General features: G+C 49.6%; 1 protein-coding gene across 9 annotated transcripts in view; it reads right to left on the bottom strand.

Annotated features, from left to right (window-relative positions):
- Positions 1-416: 416 nt before the first annotated feature.
- CASKIN2 (CASK interacting protein 2) overlaps positions 417-24,080 on the bottom strand; it is a 107,377-nt gene continuing 83,713 nt past the window's right edge. For 7 of the 9 annotated variants that reach the window (XM_088661555.1, XM_035104454.3, XM_088661553.1 and 4 more), the window contains 10 exons: positions 22,666-22,851; positions 21,262-21,383; positions 19,543-19,606; positions 14,735-14,829; positions 12,728-12,838; positions 12,389-12,490; positions 10,934-11,072; positions 6,219-8,378; positions 4,087-4,417; positions 417-3,081 (listed from right to left, as the gene is read on the bottom strand). In XM_088661555.1, the coding sequence (XP_088517681.1) occupies positions 2,985-3,081; positions 4,087-4,417; positions 6,219-8,378; positions 10,934-11,072; positions 12,389-12,490; positions 12,728-12,838; positions 14,735-14,829; positions 19,543-19,606; positions 21,262-21,383; positions 22,666-22,851 (3,407 nt within the window). In that variant the 3' untranslated portion in view covers positions 417-2,984. The remainder of the gene's footprint in view (positions 3,082-4,086; positions 4,418-6,218; positions 8,379-10,933; positions 11,073-12,388; positions 12,491-12,727; positions 12,839-14,734; positions 14,830-19,542; positions 19,607-21,261; positions 21,384-22,665; positions 22,852-24,080) is intronic. The other 2 variants (XM_088661557.1, XM_088661556.1) reach the window with 1 other exon arrangement.

Here is a 24,080-nt window from a genome sequence, read left to right on the forward strand (position 1 = left end):
CAGAGCAAATTGCAGTGTGCAGTAGCAAATTGCACATTCACATTAAACCTTAATTTATTAATCTTAATTTGTTTCGTATGGACCTGCTATGCCTGATTTTCACTTTAAGCATTGTGCACATACATCTTAGCTGATCTGAAGGGTGCTTTTATCTTTCTTTAAAATACTGGAAAGTAGGTGCCCAGTTCTTTCCTTATGGCTCCTTTTGAGTATTTGAAGCAGCACACATCAGGTTTTGCACACTTAAGGCATGCTCATATTTTTGAACTTAGGTAGCCATACTGGAGTACAAAATATTCATTGAGCATTGATATTTAGTGGTGTCCAAAATGACTTCTTTTTCCTCAGGTTGTGACAGCTCTACTTGATATACAATGCATCTGACTGATCGAAAAGAGGAGACTCAGCAAGCCAAGTACATCTGTCAAAAGGGAAAACAATCCCCAGTGTTTAATACCATAAAGTTGCTGTTTATGTTAGTTTAAAACAAGAATTCATGATTAACACAAACAGACTAGATGATTTAAAAACTGCCTGGCTGGTGTTTTGCCTGGACTAATTTCCCTAGGCCAGTTCCTGCTACATATAGCAGATGGGGCCAAGGCTGGTTAGACACGACTGCATCCATACATAATTTACACAGCATACAATATATTTAAAATAAAGAACTAGCTCTTAAAAAATAAGCATTTTGGACAAAAAGGGAAGGGGGAATGAATTTTTCTCATTAGTGATCACAAAGAACAGCATTTTCCTGCCCCCTAGTGGCTCAGACAGTAATGTGGTTCCACCCCCAACTCTAAAATACAACAGCACTCTGGTTAGTAAATATACAACAAATCCACATTTAAAAAATATATACATTTCTTTTTAAAAAATTACAGTTTTATCGACAGTGGGGGGAAAGGTTGCATCCCAAATCAACTACTGTGAAATCCAAACCTCTTTTCAAAAAGGCTTAATGAACCTTTTTATAAAGTGCCACTGGTTGCAGCAATTCTTTAAAAAAATATTTTTTAGCACTAGTCATCAACTAGAGGATGACTAATCCGCTTGACACTATGGATAAAAAGAGAGTCAAAAAAATAAAGAGAAACTACATCTATGGCCAAGACACATTAATAGGCTCCATTGTAGCCTCTCGCTTTTTTCCCTTCGCCATTTGGATTTCACTTCCTTGCAAGTGGCTCAATGTTTGCCACTTCATGATTCACTACTAAGAAATTAAAAGCGGTGCACATCCTGGCTCCTCCAGCAGAGCCCTTTCCCCCGTGATGCCCAGAGGGTCTGTTGCCTTAACTTTAAAACTGCTGAGTTGCCCTGTCTGCCTCAATACTTGGTAAAACTGGCAGAAGTTTTAAATCTGTGATATACATGGTCATCTTCATCTTAGACTTAAAACAAAACCCTCCTGGGAAGCTGCCCTCTACAGGGTCTGACCCCTTGGTCCATCTAGCTCAGTATCGCTGGCAGTGGCTCTCCCAAAGTTTCAGACGGGAGTTTTTGCCAGCCTTACCTGGAAATGTTGGAGATCGGACCTTTCTGCATGTGCTGTACTGCTCAGCTGCAGTCTCTCTGCCATATCAGTCCTTGGCAAGTTCTAATCTGCCTGCAGCATGTAAGCTGCAATCATTACACTTTTATTTTCCCTTCTCTTCCTTCTGTAAGCTCCTTGATTGGCACCACCTTGGGCATATTTACAGAGGTGCTATGTAAGAGCTCACTCATCAGAGTGGAACTGTCGCTAGGGAGGAAGGAAGCGGCATGCCATGGGGTTGCAAATGGGCCCTTTGTCCGCTGCACTCAGTTGTCCGTAGGGATGGGCTCACTTTGGACAGGGAGATGAGTTACAAGGAATGGTCTTTGGAAAGGCAGTTTTGTCTTATAGCTCAACTGCTGTCTTGTTTTAATTTCTATTTTAAGAAAAGACAATAGATCTACGTGCTTCGTTCCCTGCTGGAAAAAGGATAGGGAAGAGTATTTGCAACTAGGAAAAGTCACTTTTCATGCTACAATGGAGAGCATGTTCAGGATCCCTTTTATTATTTTTGCCACTGGAGGGCGCCATGCACTGTAAGCCATCAATCAGCGTTTTCCTTCCAGATTCTATGGAAAGGGAAAAAAATGGAAGACTATTTTCTCTCTCCACCAACCCACCCAGTCCATGTGATGAATGAGACCCGAGGTATTTGGGAAAGAAGGTCAAGTAGTTTTCAGTTCCCCTGAAAAGTGTTTTGCTCTTGAGCTTATTTTACTTTTCTGGGAGCCACAGGCTGTGCCAGCTGCTTTTGGAGGTCGAGGCAAAGATGGGGCAACGCGAGGGATTTAAATCCACTTGGATTACACGGTCCTTCCTCTGCTGACAACGTTGGGAAAAGCAGCAAGGCCCTGTCTTGCTCTGGAAGCTGGCAGGTTTACCAATCCTGTTCCCTTTTGGCGACTTGGCCGCACTGAGCACTCGGCCCCTTTGCCCTTGGGAAGCTGACACATTGTTGGCATCCTTTGAAATGACAAGACGCAGGAGTCGGAAATGGGCTGCTCTTTGCAAGAAGCATAGATCTCTGTGGTATTATGTGGGAAGGAGGCCAGGGTCCAAGGGAAGCTCTCTCTAGCCTCCAGCATCGGTCTGCCTCCCTTGTGGTTCAACGCTGCAGGCATTCAATCAGCCCTTCTTTGTAGCTTCAGTGCTGATGCGGGTGGTCACTGTTTAGAGGCCTGGCAAGCATCTGGTGCCCTCTGATGGAAACACCAAGTTGATGTGTGTTCATGCGCTCTTGCCCCAAGGTATCTGGTCTTGGAGTGCAGTTGCCTCTGGCTGGAAGTTAGCACTCAAAAGAAATCAGGAAAAGATGGTAAAGTGCCTGGAAGGAGGGGCCAATGAGTAGTCGTGCGGTTCCTCCCCAAGCTGCCCACTTCTCATAAATGGTAGGGTAGAAGGATGAACCTGCATCATCATCATCATCATCAGAGAAGGAAGCCCGTCCTCAGTCCAACATGGCATCCAACTGCTCTGCAAGGTCATCAAACATGTTGCTGATGTCTTCGAGGATGTTCTTGGCCGAGTGTGCTGTCCCATAGTTGCTGGGGGGACAAAGACAGGAGAAATGGTTCAATTTGGGTGCAAGGTTTCAGGTAAGAAATGGACACCTCCTCCCTCAACAGATCCAAAGTCCTCTTCCAAGCTTATAGGGCCATTTCCTGCACACTCTGAGCAGTCCCATCTCCCTGTCCTTTCCCTGCCACCCAAATGGCTTGCTAATGCCTGCCTGTCTCTTGGTAAAGGCCGGGAAGCAGGAACATAATCCATCCCATTCTGAGACAGCCATTTCCTGGTGGAATACAAGGTACAGTGGTACCTCTGGTTGTGTATCTTTCGGGTTACGCATGCGGCAAACCCGGAAGCATTTTTCCGGGTTTTGCCATGCGTGCATGCGCAGAAGCGCTCTACCACGCTGTGCGCATGCGCAGAACAGGCACCTCTGGTTGTGAATTCCTCAGGATCCAACCGGAGCTCCGGAACGGATCCCGTGCGCAACCAGAGGTGCCAGTGTACTGGTTACTATTTTTAAAGGTTTTCACCCACCCCCACCCCCCAGCACCATTCCCCATATAAGCCCAAGTGCTGCCTATATTCTTCCTGTTTTATATGACCCCAGCACCTGAAGTGAGGACACCTATGACAAGGAAAACTGCAGAAGTTCAGAGCAAAATTTTTGTGTCTCTCTGGAAAAATGACATCCTCCAGATGTGAGAGTTCATTGTGGCCCAGTGTTGCGCCTGAGCTCATTTCATTTCACTGCTGATTGGGTGGGAGAGTTGGTGGAGTGTATTTGGAGCTTCAGAGGAATGAGCAACACCCATTTGCATATGCAAGTCTTCACCCAGCTAGGGCAATATGTATGGAAGTCTGCTTGCACAAGGTCCCTAGCTGGACCAAGGCAGATGTATCTGAAATATGCATGTGCCCTCTTGATAAAGAAGAGGGGCCATTGTATTCTGCACTTTGGATAAAGACCCTGGAGGATGCCCCCTGTGCATGACAGGCACTCCTACCTGCCCTCTCTTCACATCCAAGCAATGCCTCACCTGTCTGCCTCCTCTGCGTTGATTTTCTTTTCTGCAGCTTCAAGCGTGGATGCCAAGGATGAGTTGGTTTGTTCCAGCCTTTGCTGAGCGTGGATCATGTCCGGAGATGCACTCAAAGGCCTCATGGCTAGGGGCACCCCAAAACTCAAGGCGGGTTTGCCGCCCAGCCCCAGTTTCATGGGGTAGGGACCCATCGCTTCTGAAACCATCTCTGTGGCTTCCCAGGGAGCGACAGTGTTGCGGGAGTTCTGCAGGACTTGTTGGTAGATGGTTTTTGGCCCCGAAAACACCAGCTTGGTAGAAGCAATGGATGTGTGCTTGGCCGGGACATCTGAGGGGAAAAAACAACAACTTATGTTGAGTATTCTGAAACTTGACCCATGCAGTTTAAGGAAACATAGTGCAACCTCCCTACTGGATCAGCAACAGCAGGCATTCCTGCCATTAAAACTTCATGCTATTCTACTCTCCCAGCAAGTGTAAACTGGAATACTTCTACCCTAGCCCTTACTTCTGGATTTGCTATGCTTTATTCGTTCTTGTTTTAAAGAGCATCCAGATTACATAGTTTCAAAACTGCAACCCTTCCATGTTTTCTGCACTCCTCGTGTTTTCCCCCCAGACTTGATTTGTAGCAATATTTAATAGTGAAATGCAATTTTATAATGAAAGGCATAGTGGTATTAAGGCTTGTGCCTTTAGTTTAAACTCCATTTGCAGGTTTCAGCCCTTCAGTTACAGTACTTCCTATTAGCCAGCAGCAGGAGGGGGGGGGAATCAGTGACTGATTTCCTTTGAATAGCTTTTCTGAATTGCCTTGTATCAGTTCTTTTTCCTGCAGGGGAGGGCTGATTTCCTCTCCCCTCCTCCTCTTGGTAGTGAAACATCTCTAATTACTGATTTCTGCTCTTAAAAAAAACTAACTGTAAAGATGTCCTGAGCAATTCAGAGAGAAACTATTCAAAGAGAAATCGATTCTGTAAACCTCCAGCCAGGGTCAATGAGAAGGGGGGGGGGGAGAGAGAGAGACTAAAACCTGCAAGTTATGAACTTTTATTTGAAATATCCAGGCACCTTTTGCTGAATGGAACATACCCAAGAGTAAAGATTATGGAAGGATCTTGGCCACAGGGAAGGACAGCGCTACATTAAATTTTACATGTGATTTCCATTTCAATTCCATGTCAAACTAATTGTAACTAAAAATATATGCCTAAGCATCGCTACCATCACTACACTGTAGGCCAGGGGTCAGCAAACTTTTTCAGCAGGGGGCCGGTCCACTGTCCATCAGACCTTGTGGGGGGCAGGGCAGACTATATTCTGGAAAAAACATTTGATGCAAGAGCCCCATGAGCCCCAGTGGCCGCTTGCCTGTGTCTTGCGAGCGGCAGGGGCTGGCGGCAGCGGGGGGACAATGAGCAGCACATGAAAGGGCCCGGAGAGGGGCTGCTTAAAATGACAGCCGCTCGAGCACTGCTGCTGCTGGCACCAACAAAGCCCAGCCCCCTTCCTCCTCTAGGCAGGGCAGGGAGAAGCCAGGAGGAGGGGGGAGGGAGGAGGCACCGCTGCCACTGTGTGAGGGAGAGGGAAAGACTGGTGATCCACGCGGCGACTCCCGGACTGTACTCGGGCTGGATCCAGAAGGGATTTGGGCCTTAGTTTGCTGACCCCTATAGTAGGCAGTCCCCTATCCCACTGGGGCTATAGAACCAAGTCGCTCCGTCTCTTCAAGTAAGACTAAAGCAGTCTTGAAAATGGTGGGTTACAGCCCTCTCTGCTTCCTCACCCCCTCCCACCATTTCCTCCCAGCCCAGACCTCTTTCCACAGCCTCCAGTGCCCTTTCCCCAACCAGAAGCAGCAATGGGTGTGCTATCCCGGTTCTCTCCCAGCAGTCATGGCCCTGAAGAGCAGCTGGAACAACACTGAATTGCTACTCACCCCAAACTCCACACCCATTCCCCGCCCTGAGAAAGGATGATGGCATTGCTAGCACACCTGCATCTCCTTCCTTTAAAGGAGGAGAGAGATACCACTATGTAGAAAATCTTTCCGATTCCAGAAAAGCGCAGCGTAGCGGTAAGCCACGGAGGCCAGATTTTGCCCAACTGCAGCTCTGAACGTTGCCTACCGGTCGCATTGGCTGCCGTCCTCAGATGGACTGCTCCTCCGTGCCTCTCGACCTGCAGTGGGATCGGGCTGGTTGGTTTCAGAGAGACGGGCGGCTTCTTGATCCCCCTTTCCAGAGACAGGATGCTCTTCTCTATCTCTGCGATCTGCAGCTCCATGCTGTCATCGTCAAAAGCGTCTCCCGCCAGCTGCGGCTCCGCCGGGTGCAGTGAGGGTCCGCTGATGCTGACCGTCTGAGCCTGGGCGTACTGCGGAGCCAAGGATGAGCTGGGCGCAGCCGTCCCAAACGCTTTCAGCACGTTCTGGAGGGGCTCTCTCTCCCTGCACCGGGGCCGCCTCTTGACCGTGTCGGACTCTGTGAGATTGAATTCCAACACTGTGGGGCCCTCTTTCGCCGGGGTCTCTTCTTGCTCTTCCCTGTAAGGCTGAGCCGAGGCAGAATCGGACTCTGGCACAGCGGCGTCTGCCTTGAGCTGCCCAGTGGGCTTCGGCCGCTGCTTGATGGTCAGGTTGCCTTCTTCCGCAAACGGAATGCACTCGCTGGAGCTGTTCTGAGACGAGCAGGGGGACTTGGCACAGCTGTCTGTCTCTGCTGCTGTTTCTTCCTCCGTGTCGGACCGGGTGTCCTCGTGGCTGTGCTGCAGAGCTTCCGTCATGGCAACCGCGGGTTCGCTAAACGTTCGTCTCCTGGGGACGTTGCCTTCAAAGGCCTGGCTTTGGCCACTGGTGGCTTCCGCGCTGCTGGGGTCTGCTCCAGCTGAATTGTGCAGGCCCATTTTGCTGGCCAACTCCTGACCGAGACCGGTGGGTTTGGGGGACTTAAGAGGCTTGGCCAGGCTCCCGTCAGCCACAGACCCATTGAGCACAGCTGCAGCATTTCTCGGAGAGCAGCCCCTGTCACGAGGGCCATCTCCTCCTCCGTCCTGGGAGAGGGAGGGTCCTTTTTGTGTCTCCTGGCCCTGTTCGTACTCTGCACCAACTTGCGCGCTGGAGACCGAGCTGAGGCGCTTGGGAGGCGGGGGCGGGGGGCCCTTCCTCCTGGCGCGGATGGCAAAGGACTGGCTGCGCGAGACCTTGGCGGCCGACGACGGCTGGGTCCGCGGCACCTGGCTGCGCCCAGGCCGCCTGGTCAGGGTAGCGTATGAGCCCACAGAGCTGGTGGGAGGCTCCTCTTCCTCGGCCTCCCCGTCGGACAACGCGTAGCGGTTCAAGCTGTGTGAGCGCTTCTTGTGCTTGAAGCCCTCGGCGTTCTGCTGCTCCGCCCCGGGCTTGGGGGGCACGTGAGGCGGCTCTGTGGGGCCACAGTGGGAATGGAGGTAGGAGAAAGCTTTCTGGGCTGTTGACTGCAGCATGGTCCTCTGGGCAGAGAAGGGAGCGGGGGCCTTGGCCTGCTCAGGCACGGACGGTGAAGGAGGTGGCGGAGGGGACTTCAAGGACACATGGGGGTACATGAAGACATATGGGGCCGTCCCCTTGCTGGCCGTGTGGGGCGATGCACAAGGGGACGTGCCTGGCAGTGTCTCAGGAGGCTCTGTGTGGGGAAGGAAATCCCCCTTCAGAGCGCTTGGTCTCTGGTACTGGTCCATCCCCTCAGGAAGATTTCTCTCCCTCAGAGGGCTTCCCGCACAACCGCTGGAATAGCCGTTGATTCCCTCAGGGCTGCTAACCTGCGGAACAAATTTCCCATAGTTCTCTGGGTTGGGCCGACCCTGCGGGGTGGCAGAGTTTTCCGCGAGGCGGGGCTGGGTTGAAGAGTGTCCGCTGCTGCCGCTGCTGCTCTCGCCGCTTCCCAAGCTCTCCTGCGAACGGCTCGAGGTGGTGCTGTGGGACAGCATGTTCTCCTGGGAGTGCCCCGACCCCCTGGACCGCACACCAATGCTCTCTTGGCTCCGTGACATGCCCTGGGCGCTCTTGATGGTCAAAGTCTCCTGGCAGCTGTTGGACATGGCCGTCTGGAGCTCATAGCTCAGCTCGCTGTCCTGGAAAGTGGTCATCTTGGGCGTGTGTGGTGAGTGGCACTCCCCGTTCTCGACAGACTCAATGGTAACAATGTCCAAGGCGCCGGGGATCCTGCGCCTGAGGGTGCTGGTGTCGGCCTGGCTCAGGCTCTTGCGGAGGTCGGCCAGCTTCTTGACAGCCAGCATGAGCTTCTTCTGGTGGCCTGCAGGTGGCACAAAAGAAGCAAAAACTAAGCTCAGGGATTGTAGGAGGCAAACGCTTCTACTGGAAGACTCCAAGCACAAGCGAGGAGAAGCTCAAAATCCTGTCTCTTCCTCTCAGGCTGGTACTTTGGAGGCAGAGCCTTTATCAGTCCAGACATTCACGTATAACATAGACTAAAAGGAGCAGGCCCTGCCAGGACATAAAATGGGACCAGCAGGAGGCTCGGTCCCATGCCCAGTGTGGTGAAGAAGTTAGGGTGTCAGGCTAGGAATAGAGAGACCCGGGTTCAAAACCCTTCTTGGCCATGAAGCCCAGCTGCACCTCCTTCACAAGGATAAAATTGGGAGTGCAGTTGCTAATATTATTATTATGAAGCTAATGCGTTGTTTCCTAAACTTGCTCCTCTAGCTGTTTTTGGACTACAATTCCCACCATCCCTGACCACTGGTCCTGCTAGCTAGGGATGAGGGCAGTTGTAGTCCCAAAACAGCTGGAGACCCAAGCTTGGGAAACCCAGTCTAACGATAAAGATATATAAATTCTACAACCACAACAAATGGCACAGGTGGCAGTTGGGCCAACTCAGCCTTGCTTTAAAGTCTGGCTCCAGCCTTGCTGAGGTATTTATTCAAGAAAGACACTTGCCCATGCAGCATACCATGTCCCCTTGTGCTTCGAGGGATAACAGGCTCTTCTCTGTCTCGGACCCCAGTCCCTCACTTCTGGGGCCTTCCTTTCACCATGTCCAAAAAAAGGAACCGGCTGGCAAAGAGGGTCACTTTCTACACCTGCATAGTAAGATCTCTTTCCTGCACCTCTGGGGTTTTTCTTGGGCTGAGGGGAGAGTGTATAAGGATATAAAGTGATCTTTTGTGGCAACAGAATTCTAGACAAGGCAATGAGAGATGCTCTGAGGGAACAAGGGGAAAGCGTGAAGGCAGGGCAAGCTGGTGGGAAGGGAGGGAGGGAAAGAAGGAAGGAAGGTAGGAAGGAGTGGGTCATGGGAAGAAGACACTTGGCTGCCCGAAGTAGGCCCTGGGAGCAGCCGCCTGTTGCGTGCCCCCGATAACTTCTACGTGTGGCTGGTCGGGGATGGAGCCAGAGGGCATATTTTGGCGACACTTACGAACGGGGCTTGTCTTCCCCTGTGCCAAAACAGGCATCCAATTACCCTGGGAATTTGATTCCCTGCCAAATACCTCACTAATTATTGCCCCCCCAATAAGGGGGCATGGTTCCCCCTCCCCTTTTCTCCCCCTCTTTGTCAGAGCGGCCTTTTGGCAGTGGGCCAGTCTAAACTGGATGGCGAGGCCCTAACATGGGAACAAGTCCTTCCTCGTCAAATCAGGCCATGAAAGAAGGTGGGAAGGAAAACACACAGCAGCAGCGGCGGCGGCGGAGGGGGGGGGAAGTGCCTCCTATTCAGCGGGGGACCCTGCACCCCGAGGTTTTTGGGAAGGGTGGGGAGGACTGGGCTAAAAGCAACACCCCCGAGATGGACACAGAATGCTTCCCTCATGAAACGGGGGGAAACGGACAGTCTCCTTAGCCCATGTCAAAACTCAATGCTGCGTTCTGAGCAAGGAGAGGGGAACACTGCTGTCTTTGTGGGAGGAAACATAATAGATGGGTAGCCTCTATTTGAAATAAATAAATCACTGTGTCTAAGGGTGAGCAATCGCCTAAGAATGCTAGTCAGCACACATGTGCCTGGGAAACAAACCAACAATGAGCATATTCTGGGTTAAGTACCTTCTGATGTGCAGGTTCAAATGGCCCTTGTTTGCGTTGTGAGAGAGTGGTATGTGTGTGACGTTTCTGTATTTCCAGTCAGTGAAGTCAAACTGAGAGGGATCTGCTTTCCGCCACCTCACCTGGCTGGGAGAGGTTTTTGAAGGTTGTGCACGCCCATTAACAGTGGGAAGGATTCCCCTTAAGAGTAGGAAATGTCCAAGAGCACCAAGCCAGTGCATGGCCAAACCACGGTTTCCCATGTCCCAGGAACAAGGGCAGGGTTTGAAGAAAGGGCAAGCGCCTTTTCATTCCACATTTCACTATGGTAAAATTTGGTCTACAGCTCTCACCAGCCCCAGTCAAAAACATCTGGAAGGTGCCAGGTTTGTGAAGGCTTCCTCAAACAGTGTTTCCCAAACTTGGGTATCCGGCTGGTTTTTTTGGGGGGTTATTTTTTGGACTACAACTCCCATCATCCCCAGCGAGCAGGACTAGTGGGCCAGGGATGATGGGAACTGTAGTCCATAAACAGCTGGAGACCCAAGTTTGGGAAACCGTGCTCTATAGGGACATCTTGTGGTTAGCCAAACACCACTAGCAGGATCATTCATGGCTGCCCCCAGCCAATTTAAAGAGCCACCATAAATACAGCATCTTTGGATAACTGAGCTTTTTCTCTGCTGCACTGAGATGCAAGGGAGGCCACTGTATGGAGCTCTTTTCAGATGCGGTTCCCCACCACTCATGTTTATGTAGTGCAGGACTGAAACAAGCAGCCAGGAGTTCCCAAGTGGTTGGTTTCCCTTCTTTCCCCCTCACCGAGCTTGTTGATGCCAATCTCCTGCAAGTCCTCCCAAGTCAGATCTGTCACGATGCTGATGGAGTCATAGCCGTTGCTCACCAGCTTCTTGTGGTACTGGGGTAGCCCAAGGGCACTCAGCCACTCCATTAGGTCATCCTAGAAGACAGCACAACCACAATGAGCTCTTATAGCAAATCCCACGCTGCTTTCCGCAGAAAGTTGCCTGAGCGAGTCTTTGGGAGCTGTATCGGTAAAGAGCATCCCACAGGCAGAAAGACGCAGTTTCTAAATGCCATCAGCTCCACACATAGGCCTACAGCTGCCACCTAAAATATCTAGTGCTTATAAATGGATGTCGCAAGAATGAAAGCTGGTAGTGGGGGGAAACTGTGTATGACACCCTGTGCTCCTTGGAGAAGGGGTAGGATAACATAAATGACACAATTGTTGTTGTTGTTGCGATTATTGCCCATCATAATCAATACTAGTCACTGACAGAGAAGACTTGGAACCAGTGTTCGAAACATCCATTGTTCTAGGCACATTTTGTGACAGGGAATTTCAATAGCGTGAGCAGTTTCTGAGCTCTGGACGCAGTACTGCGCCTAAGATTTCGGATTAAAACTGCAGAGTGTAAGGAAAGGAGGATCTTTTTCTGCCTCCCCACTTCCAGCTACTCTCTGGAGACTGGAGAAGACACAAATTAAAAACTTCCCTAAAAAGGGCTGCCTTCAGATGTTTTCTAAATGTCAGGTAGTTATTTATCTCTTTGACCTCTGATGGGAAAGTGTTCCACAGGGTGGGTGCCACTACCGAGAAGGCCCTCTGCCTGGTTCCCTGTAGCTTTGCTTCTCGCAGTGAGGGAACCACCAGAAGGCCCTTGGCACTGGACCTCAGTGTCCGGGCAGAATGATGGGGGAGGAGACGCTCCTTCAGGTATACTGGGCTGAGGCTGTTTAGGCCTTTAAAGGTCAGCACCAACACTTTGAATTGTGCTTGGAAACGTACTGGGAGCCAATGTTGGTCTTTCAGGACTGGTGTTATATGGTCTCGGCGGCTGCTCCCAGTCACCAGTCTAGCTGCCGCATTCTGGATTGGTTGTAGTTTCCGGGTCACCTTCAAAGGTAGCCCCACGTAGAGCACATTGCAGTAGTCCAAGCGGGCGATAACTAGAGCATGCACCACTCTGGTGAGACAGTCCGTGGGCAGGTAGGGTCTCAGCCTGCGTACCAGATGGAGCTGATAGACAGCTGCCCTGGACACAGAATTGACCTGTGCCTCCATGGACAGCTGTGAGTCCAAAATGACTCCCAGGCTGTGCACCTGGTCCTTCAGGGGCACAGTTAGTTTAAGAACCCCATAACCCTCTGTGTAAACCTGCCCCTTTGCCCAGGTCTTCAGGGCTTTGGGTTGCACCCTGATTCTGATTGGCTGGCAGGGATGTAGCTGACAGGGGTGTGGTCCATACTCACAGGGATGTAATTTGGGAGCCATTCGGCAATGCTGAGCTGCCCAATCTCGGTGGATATTTTCTTCCTGTGGCCTGGCTTGGTCACCCCAATGGCTGTGAGGTCCTGAAACAAAGAGAGGCACAGGTGCCCTCATTAACGTCTAACAAGCAGGCACGTGTACTATGTGGTCTAGCACAGGATGCTTTATAAATCATGTGCAGCACATGTTCTGCAATGGCACTCCTGGGAAGGTCTCACAAAGCACCAGGCAGTAAAGGTGCAGATGGGTGATGGCAGGGAAACCAAAACGTCTTCCTCCCTCCCTTTTGCTCAGCCCCTTCTGCTTCCCCCATGCCTTACCTCCGGGGTCATGCGGCTGATAGTGGGCACATCGTAGCCTGCATTCAGGAAGTTGGCTGCGTAGCCCTCCAGCTGGAATTCACTCAGCCAATTGTAAATGGCTTCAGCATCCTGCAGAGGGGAGACAGAGAAGTCCCTTGTGTGGCAGTGGTGCAGACTAGGAGGGGCCAATGCACTCCTGCCATCACTCCATGGAGATCAGTGATGGAGCACTTGCCACTAGTGCATCCTGAATGCATCACATGCCCCTACAATGGTTGGATAAATGCAAACAAATCTCCCGGAACAGCTTTTTAAAAAGACTGCTGGTTCTCAATCTCGAGCGCTCGCTCAAAAGGTACCCTGGCCATTTAGCCTGGTCCCGATATGGCAGGTATAGGAGAGCCAGCATGGTGTAGTGGTTAGAGTGTCGGACTAGGACCTGGGAGACCAGGGTTTGAATCCCCCACTCAGCCATGGAGCTCGCTAGGTGACCTTGGGCCAGTCAATGCCTCTCAACCTAACCTACCATTAAAAAAAAAGGCAGGTATCAATGGGTTTATGTTCTTTAATTGGGACTTGAGATTTGAAAGCTGGGAAACCCCCTGAAAAAATGGGGAAAAAACCCATCCCCTGAATTTTCCCAGGTTTTTTTCCCTGAGCCTTCACATCTCTGTTTAGGACCAATTCATCAATCCTGAACTTGTTGGCTCCACAGCGATCTCCTCTTCAACCCACTGTGCTTTTCAGCTCCCCCCCCCCCAATCCAATGCATATATGTGGCAACCCCACAAGGCACAGCATTCTACAGAGTCTTTGTGAGCACTGAAATAATAATGGGAAAAATAACACCACTTAATATTCAAATACTAGAATTCTATGGCGTCAAAAGTGTTTCAGCCAGATAATACAGAGTTCCTTGAGAATGGATAACTACCCGCCCCTCCACACACACAAAAGCAAGCAAAGTAATCCATAAGTCATGCTTATAACAGTTTGGCAAGCCCAGCCAACAGCTTAGGTTTCCAGCTCATATCCGACTTCCCGCCTTCTGGATCTGCCACGCTTACCCAGAACTTCTATTCTTTTCCCTTTTTTTGGTCCCACATTTTGTCCATAACCACTTCCCTGCCCATGGCTCTTTCAGCAGGATCTTGTGTGATCCAGAGCATTAATCAAATGCACTGTTTTGCCATTAACTGATTCAAACAGGACTGCTTTGCTCAGAAAGCCGAACTCAGACCTTGAGTCACGTATTGTGACCAGCCAGAATCTGACAGCTCCCTGCTTCTATCTGGGACCTCTTTGTTCCTTATGGAGGGAAAGGTTTTTCTATATATATAAAAACAAAAATAAAAATCCAAGTACCAAGCTTAAGGTATTCTCTTGATAAAGTTAACAGACGTGGACAAATTCTTGCCCCCAAAGTCATTCTAAATAATAATAATAAATGTTATTTATACCCCGCCCTCCCCGGCCAAGACCGGGCTCCGGGTGGCTAACATCAGGTATAAAAACAATTGATTAAAATACAACTTAAAAACAGGATTAAAATGTGTTGTCCATATAAACATAAGACATATACAGGGCCCACGATACAGCACAAGTGGGGGAAGCTGTAATCCACTGAGTTATTTTAATGGAAAGTGTGTCTAACTCTAGGATGGACTGGGGCAAGGTTGTTTTACACCAGGCACGTCCAACAGGTAGATCGTGATCTACCGGTAGATCACTGGCACCCCCCAAAGAAGATAAATAACTTTGGCTTCCCTAAAAAAAAAGCCCTGCACCCCCCCAAAAAACGGGGCTTTCCTCCTCCCTAAAAAAGCTCAACAGCTTTGACCTGAACCCCCCAAAACAGGGGGGTAGATCACTGCCAGTTTTTAACTCTGTGAGTAGATTGCAGTCTCTTGGGAGTTGGTCACCCCTGGCGATACCATTCAAACTTTGTTCCCTTTTATGGGGAGTAGCCTGATGCTAGAACCAATGGATTTATATATAAAACATTAGTTAGATTGATTTCAGTACCTTCCCTTCCAGGAGCTGCTCTGGCCGTAGATATTGGTGGGAGAAGATCCTGTCGTTGGTGTTACAGTTGGAGAGGTTCTGGTGCCCCAGTGTCCCTGAAAGGAGCCAGAGCAGGGTCATCATAGCAGGCCCATGGAGCCTCGGACAGAATCAACGCAGGGCAAAATAACCCAGGGAAACACTGTTCCTAGATACACAACACTTGCTTATTTCAGTGGGGCTTGTGTGGGTGCTGCAAAGCAGCCTCATCAAAATGAATGAATGAATGAATGAATGAATGAATGAATGAAGGCAGTGGTGGCACTTCTGGCTCTTGTGAACAGAGAGAAGCGTGGGGAAATGTTCAGTAGCAGCCCAAACCTTGTAAGGCATCAAAGTCTGCACACGGGGAAAGCCTTATAAGTGCTTGCATTGTGGGTGATTCAAGGGTAGTGAGGGAGATACAAGGAGGTTGTAGACAATATAAGGGTTTGAAAATAAGTATTGTTAGAAGATAAGGATATTTTAATTAAGAAGTAAGATATAGATTGAGTGTTTAAAGGATAAGATACAATAGATATAGTAAAATATCTATATTGAAGTAAATTTAGAGTTTATATAAGATTTAGAATTTACTAAATATGAAATGTAAAGAAGCGCAGCAGGAGGAGGAAGAGGAAGTCTATAGATCAGAAATAAGGGTTATAAGTAAGATTTTTTGTTTTTGTATTTTTGTGTATTTTGTATTTTTGTATTTTTTGTGTTTCGTGTGTTTTGTATTTTTGTATGTTTGAAAATCTTTAATAAATATATTTTTTAAAAAAGAAAAAAATAAGAAAAAAATAAGTGCTTGGATTGTGGGAAGTGCTTCTTCCAGAACACCTCCCTCCTGAGCACAGGATCAGCCACACAGGAGAGAAACCCCACAAATGTTCTGACTGTCCCAGAAGCTTCAACCAGAAAGATTCCGGGTTTTTTTGGTGGGGTGGGTTGTTGCTATTGGTTTTTTGTATCATTGTTTTCGATTCCGTTGTGATTTAAGAGGAAATTGTTCAGTTTCGTTTCGTTTTTCGCCTAGTTTGCACCAGGCGTCCTATTGGTAAGACTGAGTTTTCTGAGTGCATGTTCTGGAAGTTGGGCAATAGGGGCAGTACAGGATTCCTTTTGGTGTACCGACCTCCCCGCTGCACCAAGGATTCCCTGCCCGAGCTGCTTCAGGTCGTGTCGGATGTGCTCCTGGAGACACCTAGCTTGGTTGTCTTAGGGGATTTTAACATCCATGCCGATACGACCTTACAAGGTGCCGCTCGGGACTTCGTGGAAAGCATGGCCACCATGGGGCTGTCCCTGAATAAGTCTGGCCCAACTCATAGCCGCGGACATGCCTTGGACTTGGTGTTTACCTCTATGGATGTTGGTGATCTGACATTAAGTAAAAGCGAAACAAAAGAAGTGCCATGGTCAGATCACTTTCTGGTGCAACTGGACTTCTCCACAACCCTTCCCCTCTGCAGGGAGGTGGGACCGATTCGGATGGTCCGCCCCCGCTACTTAATGGATCCAATTGGCTTCCAGAGAGTGGTAGGGGATGTTTTATCCCATGTCGATGGCCTTTCAGCTGATTCCCTGGTGGCCCGCTGGAATGCGGAGTTAACCAGCGCTATTGACTGTCTGGCTCCGAAGCGCCCTCTCAGATTGCATGGAGCCCGGACAGCCCCGTGGTTTTCCCCGGCGCTGAGGGCGATGAAACAGTCGTTGAGACGGCTAGAGCGCCGGTGGCGGAAAACTCATTTTGAATCAGACCGGACACGGGCTAGAGCTCAACTTCGAGCCTACCAAGTGGCAATGGCAACAGCGAAGAGGACCTTCTTCACCGTCTCCATCGCATCTGCAGAAAACAGCAGCAGGAGACTCTTCCAGGTGGTTCGCAATTTAGCGGAACCACCTGCTCCATCCGGGCCCAGTACGGGCCACATGATCTCCTGCAATGATTTTGCAAAGTTTTTTGCAGATAAAGTCGCTCAGATTCGGGAAGAGGTAGACTCCACCGTGGGAGCAGGGCCGGGGCGGGGGAGTGCTAGAGTCCTGTCTAGTCAAGTTTTGTGGGATCAATTTCAATCTGTTACCTCCGAGGATGTGGACAGGCTGCTTCGACGAGTGAAACCAACCACCTGTCTCCTTGATCCTTGCCCATCCTGGCTTATAAAAGCTAGCCGGGAAGGGCTGGGCGATGGGCTTCGCGGGTTGGTAAATGCTTCTCTCCATGAGGGAGCCTTCCCAGACCCGCTGAAAGAGGCGGTTATTAAACCACTTCTTAAAAAACCATCTTTAGATCCGGCCAATATGGCCAACTATCGCCCAGTCTCAAATCTTCCATTCTTGGGCAAGGTGATTGAGCGAGTGGTTGCTGAACAACTTCAGGCACGCCTGGAAGAAGCGGACCATTTGGATCCCTTCTAGTCAGGATTCAGGCCTCATCATGGGACTGAAACTGCCTTGGTCGCACTGGTCGATGATCTCCGGCGGGCTAGGGACAAAGGTAAGAGCTGTTTCCTTGTTCTGCTGGATCTCTCAGCGGCTTTTGACACCATCAACCATAACATCCTTCTGGACCGTCTAGAGGGCTTGGGAGCTGGGGGCACTGTCATGCAGTGGTTCCGCTCCTTCCTCCTGGGCCGTGTTCAGAAAGTGGTGGTGGGGGATGAGTGTTCAGACCCCTGGGCTCTCACTTGTGGGGTGCCTCAGGGTTCTGTCCTCTCCCCCATGCTTTTTAACATCTATATGCAGCCGCTGGGAGAGATCATCAGGGGGTTTGGGCTGGGTGTCCATCAGTATGCTGATGATACCCAGCTCTACCTCTCTTTTAAATCAGAACCAGTGAAGGCGGTGAAGGTCCTGTGTGAGTGCTTGGAGGCGGTTGGAGGATGGATGGCGGCTAACAGATTGAGATTGAATCCTGACAAGACAGAAGTACTGTTTGTGGGGGACAGGAGGCGGGAGAGTGTGGAGGACTCCCTGGTCCTGAATGGGGTAACTGTGCCCCTGAAAGACCAGGTGCGCAGCCTGGGAGTCATCTTAGACTCACAGCTGTCCATGGAGGCACAGGTCAACTCTGAGTCCAGGGCAGCTGTTTATCAGCTCCATCTGGTACGCAGGCTGAGTCCCTACCTGCCCACTGACTGTCTCTCCAGAGTGGTGCATGCTCTAGTTATCTCTCGCTTGGACTACTGCAATGCGCTCTACGTGGGGCTACCTTTGAAGGTGACCCGGAAACTACAACTAATCCAGAATGCGGCAGCTAGACTGGTGACTGGGAGCGGCCGCCGAGACCACATAACACCGGTCCTGAAAGACCTACATTGGCTCCCAGTACGTTTCCGAGCACAATTCAAAGTGTTGGTGTTGACCTTTAAAGCCCTAAACGGCCTCGGTCCGGTATACCTGAAGGAGCGTCTCCACCTCCATCGTTCTGCCCGGACACTGAGGTCCAGCTCCGAGGGCCTTCTGGCGGTTCCCTCACTACGAGAAGCCAAGTTACAGGGAACCAGGCAGAGGGCCTTCTCGGTAGTGGCACCCACCCTGTGGAATGCCCTCCCACTAGAGGTCAAAGAGAACAACAATTACCAGACCTTTAGAAGGCATCTCAAGGCAGTCCTGTTTAGGGAAGCTTTTAATGTTTAATGGATTTCTGTATTTTAATGTTTGATGGATTTCTGTATTTTAGAATTTCTGTTTTGTTGGAAGCCGCCCAGAGTGGCTGGGGGAACCCGGCCAGATGGGCGGGGTATAAATAATAAATTATTATAAATTATTATTATTATTATTATTATTATTATTATTATTATTATTATTATTGTTGTACTTTTTAATGATTCATTTATTGTTTGTTCTTTGTTGTGTTCTAGTTATGTGTTTTTTCTTGTTGTAAACCACCTTGAGCATGGTTTGAGCTGTGGAAAGGTAGTATACAAATAAAATTATGTACAGTTGGTTCTCCAACGTAATCCATTCCGGACGTCCGTTCGACTCCCGAAACCGTTCAAAAACTAAGGCGCGGCTTCCGATTGGCTGCAGGAGCTTCCTGCACTCAAGCGGAAGCCATGTTGGACGTTCAGCTTCCGAAAAACGTTTGAAAACTGGGACACTTACTTCTGGGTTTTCGGCGTTTGGGACCAAAAACGTACGAGTACCAAGGCGTTCGAGAACCAAGGCACAACTGTATGTATGTATATTCACAGTTGAACCACAGGTTAATCTGGACTATTTTAATTTTTGTATAATTTCTATCCCATACTATTTCAAGGACTCAACTGTAAAATGGAGTATCTTACTTCATATGTGAACTATACAGAAACCAAACATCAGTCGCTGCCTACTTTTTAGAAGATTTTTAGAAGACATCTGAAGGCAGCCCTGTTTAGGGAGGCTTTTAATGCTTAATAGATTATTGTATTTTATTTTTCTGTTGGAAGCCGCCCAGAGTGGATGGGGAAACCCAGCCAGATGGGTGGGGTATAAATAAATTATTATTATTATTATTATTATTATTATTATTATTATTATTATTATTACTTAACACTGCTGTTGGCTGTCAACTCAAACAGGAAGGTTGGGAAGGTTTTCCCAAAGATATTTGGGAAGGGCATTCCACAACTGAAGGACAGGCACCATGAATGTACCTCTCAGCACTCCCTTGCTTATTGCCCCTGTCAGGCAGACAGCAAACCCCCTACAGATATTCCCCATTTTTAGAGTCCCTCTGCTTTCTATTTACTGTGTTTGCAATGTCAGTTTCGATCTCCCACCAGCCCTTTCGTCTCTCCTCTTACCTATCACCGAATTTGTCTGGCCATTGTGAGAATGCTGAAGATCCTCACCAGTCGGTGAAAATGGCTGCATAAAAAAAGAAAAGAGAAGGAGCCAAGACTCAGGTCAGAAACAAGAGAACCATGAACTGGGTGCACATTGTGACTTTTCTCTTCACACTCAGCTTTTTGCATGCAGGGATTGTTTGCAGCTGTGGCTGAATCCTGATCAACTGAATGTGCCAAGGGTTAAGTGATGCTCCTCTATACTTAGCTGTTTGGGCACAAGAATTCTTGCTACCCATATAGCCAAATTCTAGGCATGTAGGTCCCCACAGGCTATCTCCACCCTTCCTGGTACCAGCAGCCAAAACCAGAAGAGTTGCTGTTTTAGTCTTTTCTCTATGAAGAAGCAAGATGAATCTTGGGGAACCAAGTCATGTGCAGAAATGCACATCCTCTTAAAGATCTGGGCGAGAAAGCGGAGAAGCAGCAAGGAGGGAGAACAGTCCTTTGGGAGAGGGGATGAGCACTCGCTCTGTACACAGAAGGGCCTTGAGCCAATCCCCAGCATCTTCAAATAGGGCTGGGAGTGTCCTCTGTATGAAACCCTGGAGAAAGGCTGCCAGTCAGGGTTGACAATACTGAGATAGATGGACCAATGATCTGTCTCAGGAGAAGGCAGCTTCCCATGGATGGTACAGCACAGCTCTCTGCACCATAACTCCCCAAAGACCGCAAGGTTCCCCTTCTACCCTCCATTATAAAAGATATATAGTGTTTTGCCTTTGAATACACCTGGATAAATCCCCGAGATGTCAAATCTCTGATTTAGGGGAATTGTACTTCCACCAGCACAGAATTTGAAGAGATATAGTACTAATTTTATTTCAAGTTGCTGTAATAAAGGCGGCATGTGCTTGTAGCCCAACAAGCAAAAAAGTAAGAAACTAATGAGTTGCTGATCTCTTTCCCCTTGAGGAGAAAATAAAATCAGCAAGCAGGGTGGGTGGGAGAGTATATAACTTGAAAAACAGGGTTAAGTACATCCCTTGCACCCAACACAGCTCTGATCAAGCCCACTGTGGCTTAGAGAAGTCTGAAACAAGACTACATTACAATAAAAAAGTGGGAGGCCATTCCCACATCTCATCACTTTTAGTTCTAAAGAGAACGTTAGATTTAATAGCCTGCTTCCTTACACTTTTGTCGTTGACTGTATGAACACCCTCTGTCTACAGGCAACTAGGTAAAGGTAAAGGGACCCCTGACCATTAGGTCCAGTCGTGACCGACTCTGGGGTTGCGGCACTCATCTCGCATTATTGGCCGAGGGAGCCGGCGTATAGCTTCCAGGTCATGTGGCCAGCATGACAAAGCCGCTTCTGGCAAACCAGAGCAGCACATGGAAACGCCGTTTACCTTCCCACTGTAGCGGTTCCTATTTATCTACTTGCACTTTGGCGTGCTTTCGAACTGCTAGGTTGGCAGGAGCTGGGACCAAGCAACGGGAGCTCACCCCGTCGCAGGGATTCGAACCGCCGACCTTCTGATCAGCAAGCCCTAGGCTCAGTGGTTTAACCACAGCGCCACCTGTCTACAGGCAACTAACCCATGTGAAATGAACTTGGGGATGTGACCCAGGAACGGGAGATAACAAAAACCGGGGAGACTGGGGCATGGCAGTAGTAGGGTGAACAGCAGGTTTCATGCCTTGGTGCAGAGAAATCCGTGCCCCTTTTACCTTGACATTCTCAATGAGGAGTCCAGTGATTTGCCCATTGGTGCCCTCGGTACTCTGACCGCTGCCAGCGCTCCGGATGCTGCCAATGCTGCCCTCGCTGCCCACGCTGTTCCTGTCACCTGCTGCTTGGGGGGAGAGGACAGATTTTGGCATGGGGGTGGTAAGGAGGGAGAAGAGCCCAGTCGGCCCTCAAGCAGGCGGGCAAAGTTAGGGGGCACCTGCTGGTAGGACTAGCACCCCGTCACAGATTTCTCTGCAGGCTTTGCCACAAGAGCACCCAAGCAGGCTTCCCTGGCTGCCAAGGCAGGTCACTCGGTATCCAGTTGGGGCATTGTAGTCACGGGGTGACTTTTTATTTCCTGTAGCAACATATAGCTGTTGTGATTCTTTCTCCCCTACCCCACTCCCCGCCACCCATTCCCGATGGGTGAGGTTGGGAAGCATCTTTTTAAAGAAGCATCTAGCAGCGGCGGTCCCTCTCATGCAAGACTGATGGGGGGGGGAAGGGGAAGGGAAATGTGGCCTAGGAGGACACAGCTGGCAGGCAGGTTTGCATGCAATGATGGGGTGTATTGTTTGTGCAGCACGGAGGTGTGCGCATGAGCATGGAAAGCAGGCTTGATCAGTGGCAGGGATGTGCACATTGGTGGGTTTCTGCTTTGGGCGAGACCGAACGCTCGCGGCCGGTATGCCTCGATGAAGCTAAAATGCGAACTTAAGGTGTATGCAAAAGGAAGGCGTTACCTGGATGAACGCATGTCCTTTAGGCAGGGTTTATCAGCGACAGGTGAGAACAGCCCACTGCCCCTGGAAAAATGGTGGATAGCTATTGGGGAGAGGGAGGGGCAGTGGTGGGAAGGGGGGCAGAAGCGAGCATACGTTAAGGAAGGTGGACCCTGGGACAGAGACAAAGATGTGTAGCGAAGCCAGTTATAAATCACTAAGAATTTTGCAGGAGGGAGCTGGGGTATAGCAGTGCCACATGAATTTTCCAGAAGGGGGGATATTTCTCTATTTCTCTCCCCGTCCCACCCCCACCCCTCTAGCAGGTGTCTGTGTGAGTGTATGTGTGTGACGAGAGAGAAAATGACTTCAAAAGATATTTACTTGGGGTACAAATGTGTTACACCAGGCATCCCCAGACTCGGCCCTCCAGATGTTTTGGGACTACAATTCCCATCATCCCTGAGCTGTTAGCTAGGGATGGTGGGAGTTGTAGTCCCCAAACATCTGGAGGGCCGAGCTTGGGGATGCCTGGGTTACACCTCCACCCCCAGCTGAAATCATATCCCTTTTCACCTGCTACTTCTCTTCATTCCTTCTCCCCACCCCAGAGTTGTCCTCACTCATTCCCAGGCAGTGTGAATGGAGGACACGCTTGCCCAGCCCAACAATGGCCCTGACCTGGGCTTTCAGGAGTTGGGGCTGTCCTGGTCAGGGCAGGTAGGCCGAGGGGTGCCTGCGGCGAAACGGGTGGAGAGGCATCAGTGTGAGGCTGCGGCCCACTGGGAGGGGTGGCAGTGGTAACCTGCTGGCCCTTGGCAAAGCTCTGGCACGGGTGCAAGGGCGCCATGCGGGGAAGAGTCAGGCCTGCATGTAGAGAACAAAACACGCGGGTAAGGAAAGTGTGTGTGTTTGTGTAGGCAAGGAGGGCGGGGTGGGCACCTGCCTGGTCCCAGAAGCACTGCACAGGACTGGGGGCCTATGAGGAAGGCTGCTGTGACTTAGCTGTTCAAGGAGCATATGTAGGGGTGATGCTGCTGCTTCATTATAAGAACATACAGAGGGACAGAATATCAGATGTTCATTCATTAGCCAGAGTTTTTCCTATAAGAGTCTCTCAGCAGTTTAGGATGATCGTTGGCAACAGCGTCAGAGGAGCAAGTGCAGAACTTTGTCCTTCCTTCCCTGATTTCCCCCTCTTGCCTACATAATAGGATTCCCAAAGTGCTCTATCCGGTCCTTTAGTTTCACCGGTTCATAGTGTCTACGGCTGGAGAAAGTCAAGAGAGCTCGAGGTGGTTTCAAAGAGTTACTGCAGCTTATGACGTGTATAGTCATCTCATCACACTTCCGCCTCTGGCAAACAAGCGTTGCGTGGCTTTTCGAAAACCTGCAAAACCTGTTTGACCAGAGGCGGCAGTGGGAGAAAAGAAATGTGTGTGCATGCGTGTTGTTTCTGTATGCATGTCGTGAGAAAGATAAATACGCCACCTGAACCAAGCATCTCTTAAAACAACTTTCAAGTCTCCAACCTCAGGTGGCCTGCAGTAAATATAAACCTGCAAAGAAAACTGAATATCTGCAGCATCCATTCATGAGCTGAGGAGAATTACTTATTTGTATCCAATCAGAAATCACACGCATGGCTGGCCCCCCAATTTAGCTGCATCCACAATTCAGCAAGTTTTGAGGAATGGGGGGGGGGGTCCCCTACAATTGTCCCTGGTTAAGGTGGGATCTGAATACCTTCTAGAAAGAAAGGTGTGAAAGTATTCACACCTTTCACTCCCAGGACTAACAGACACCGCTTTGCTGGGCTTCCACAGGCCACCTGCATATTAATAGTCAATGATAATAACAGTTTATGTAGTTTTATACATTTTAATGTGCTTTAACTCCCATTCTTCCTTGCTGAGAAAGGAGCAGGAGCGATGGGATTCCCCCCATTTCTTTTAAAGAGGTTATTGCTCTCTCTGTTGCAAGAGGTCCTCCATGTTATCCTTTTCAGAAAGCACGGCAGAAGGGAGCCCCTTTGGATATTCTTATATTCACGATCTTCCTCCTGCTGAAAAAGTGGGGAGCTTCCTCTCGTGAAA

The sequence above is a fragment of the Zootoca vivipara genome, chromosome 2 (assembly GCF_965207765.1).
Source record: "Zootoca vivipara chromosome 2, rZooViv2.hap1.1, whole genome shotgun sequence".
Lineage (NCBI taxonomy): Eukaryota > Metazoa > Chordata > Lepidosauria > Squamata > Lacertidae > Zootoca > Zootoca vivipara.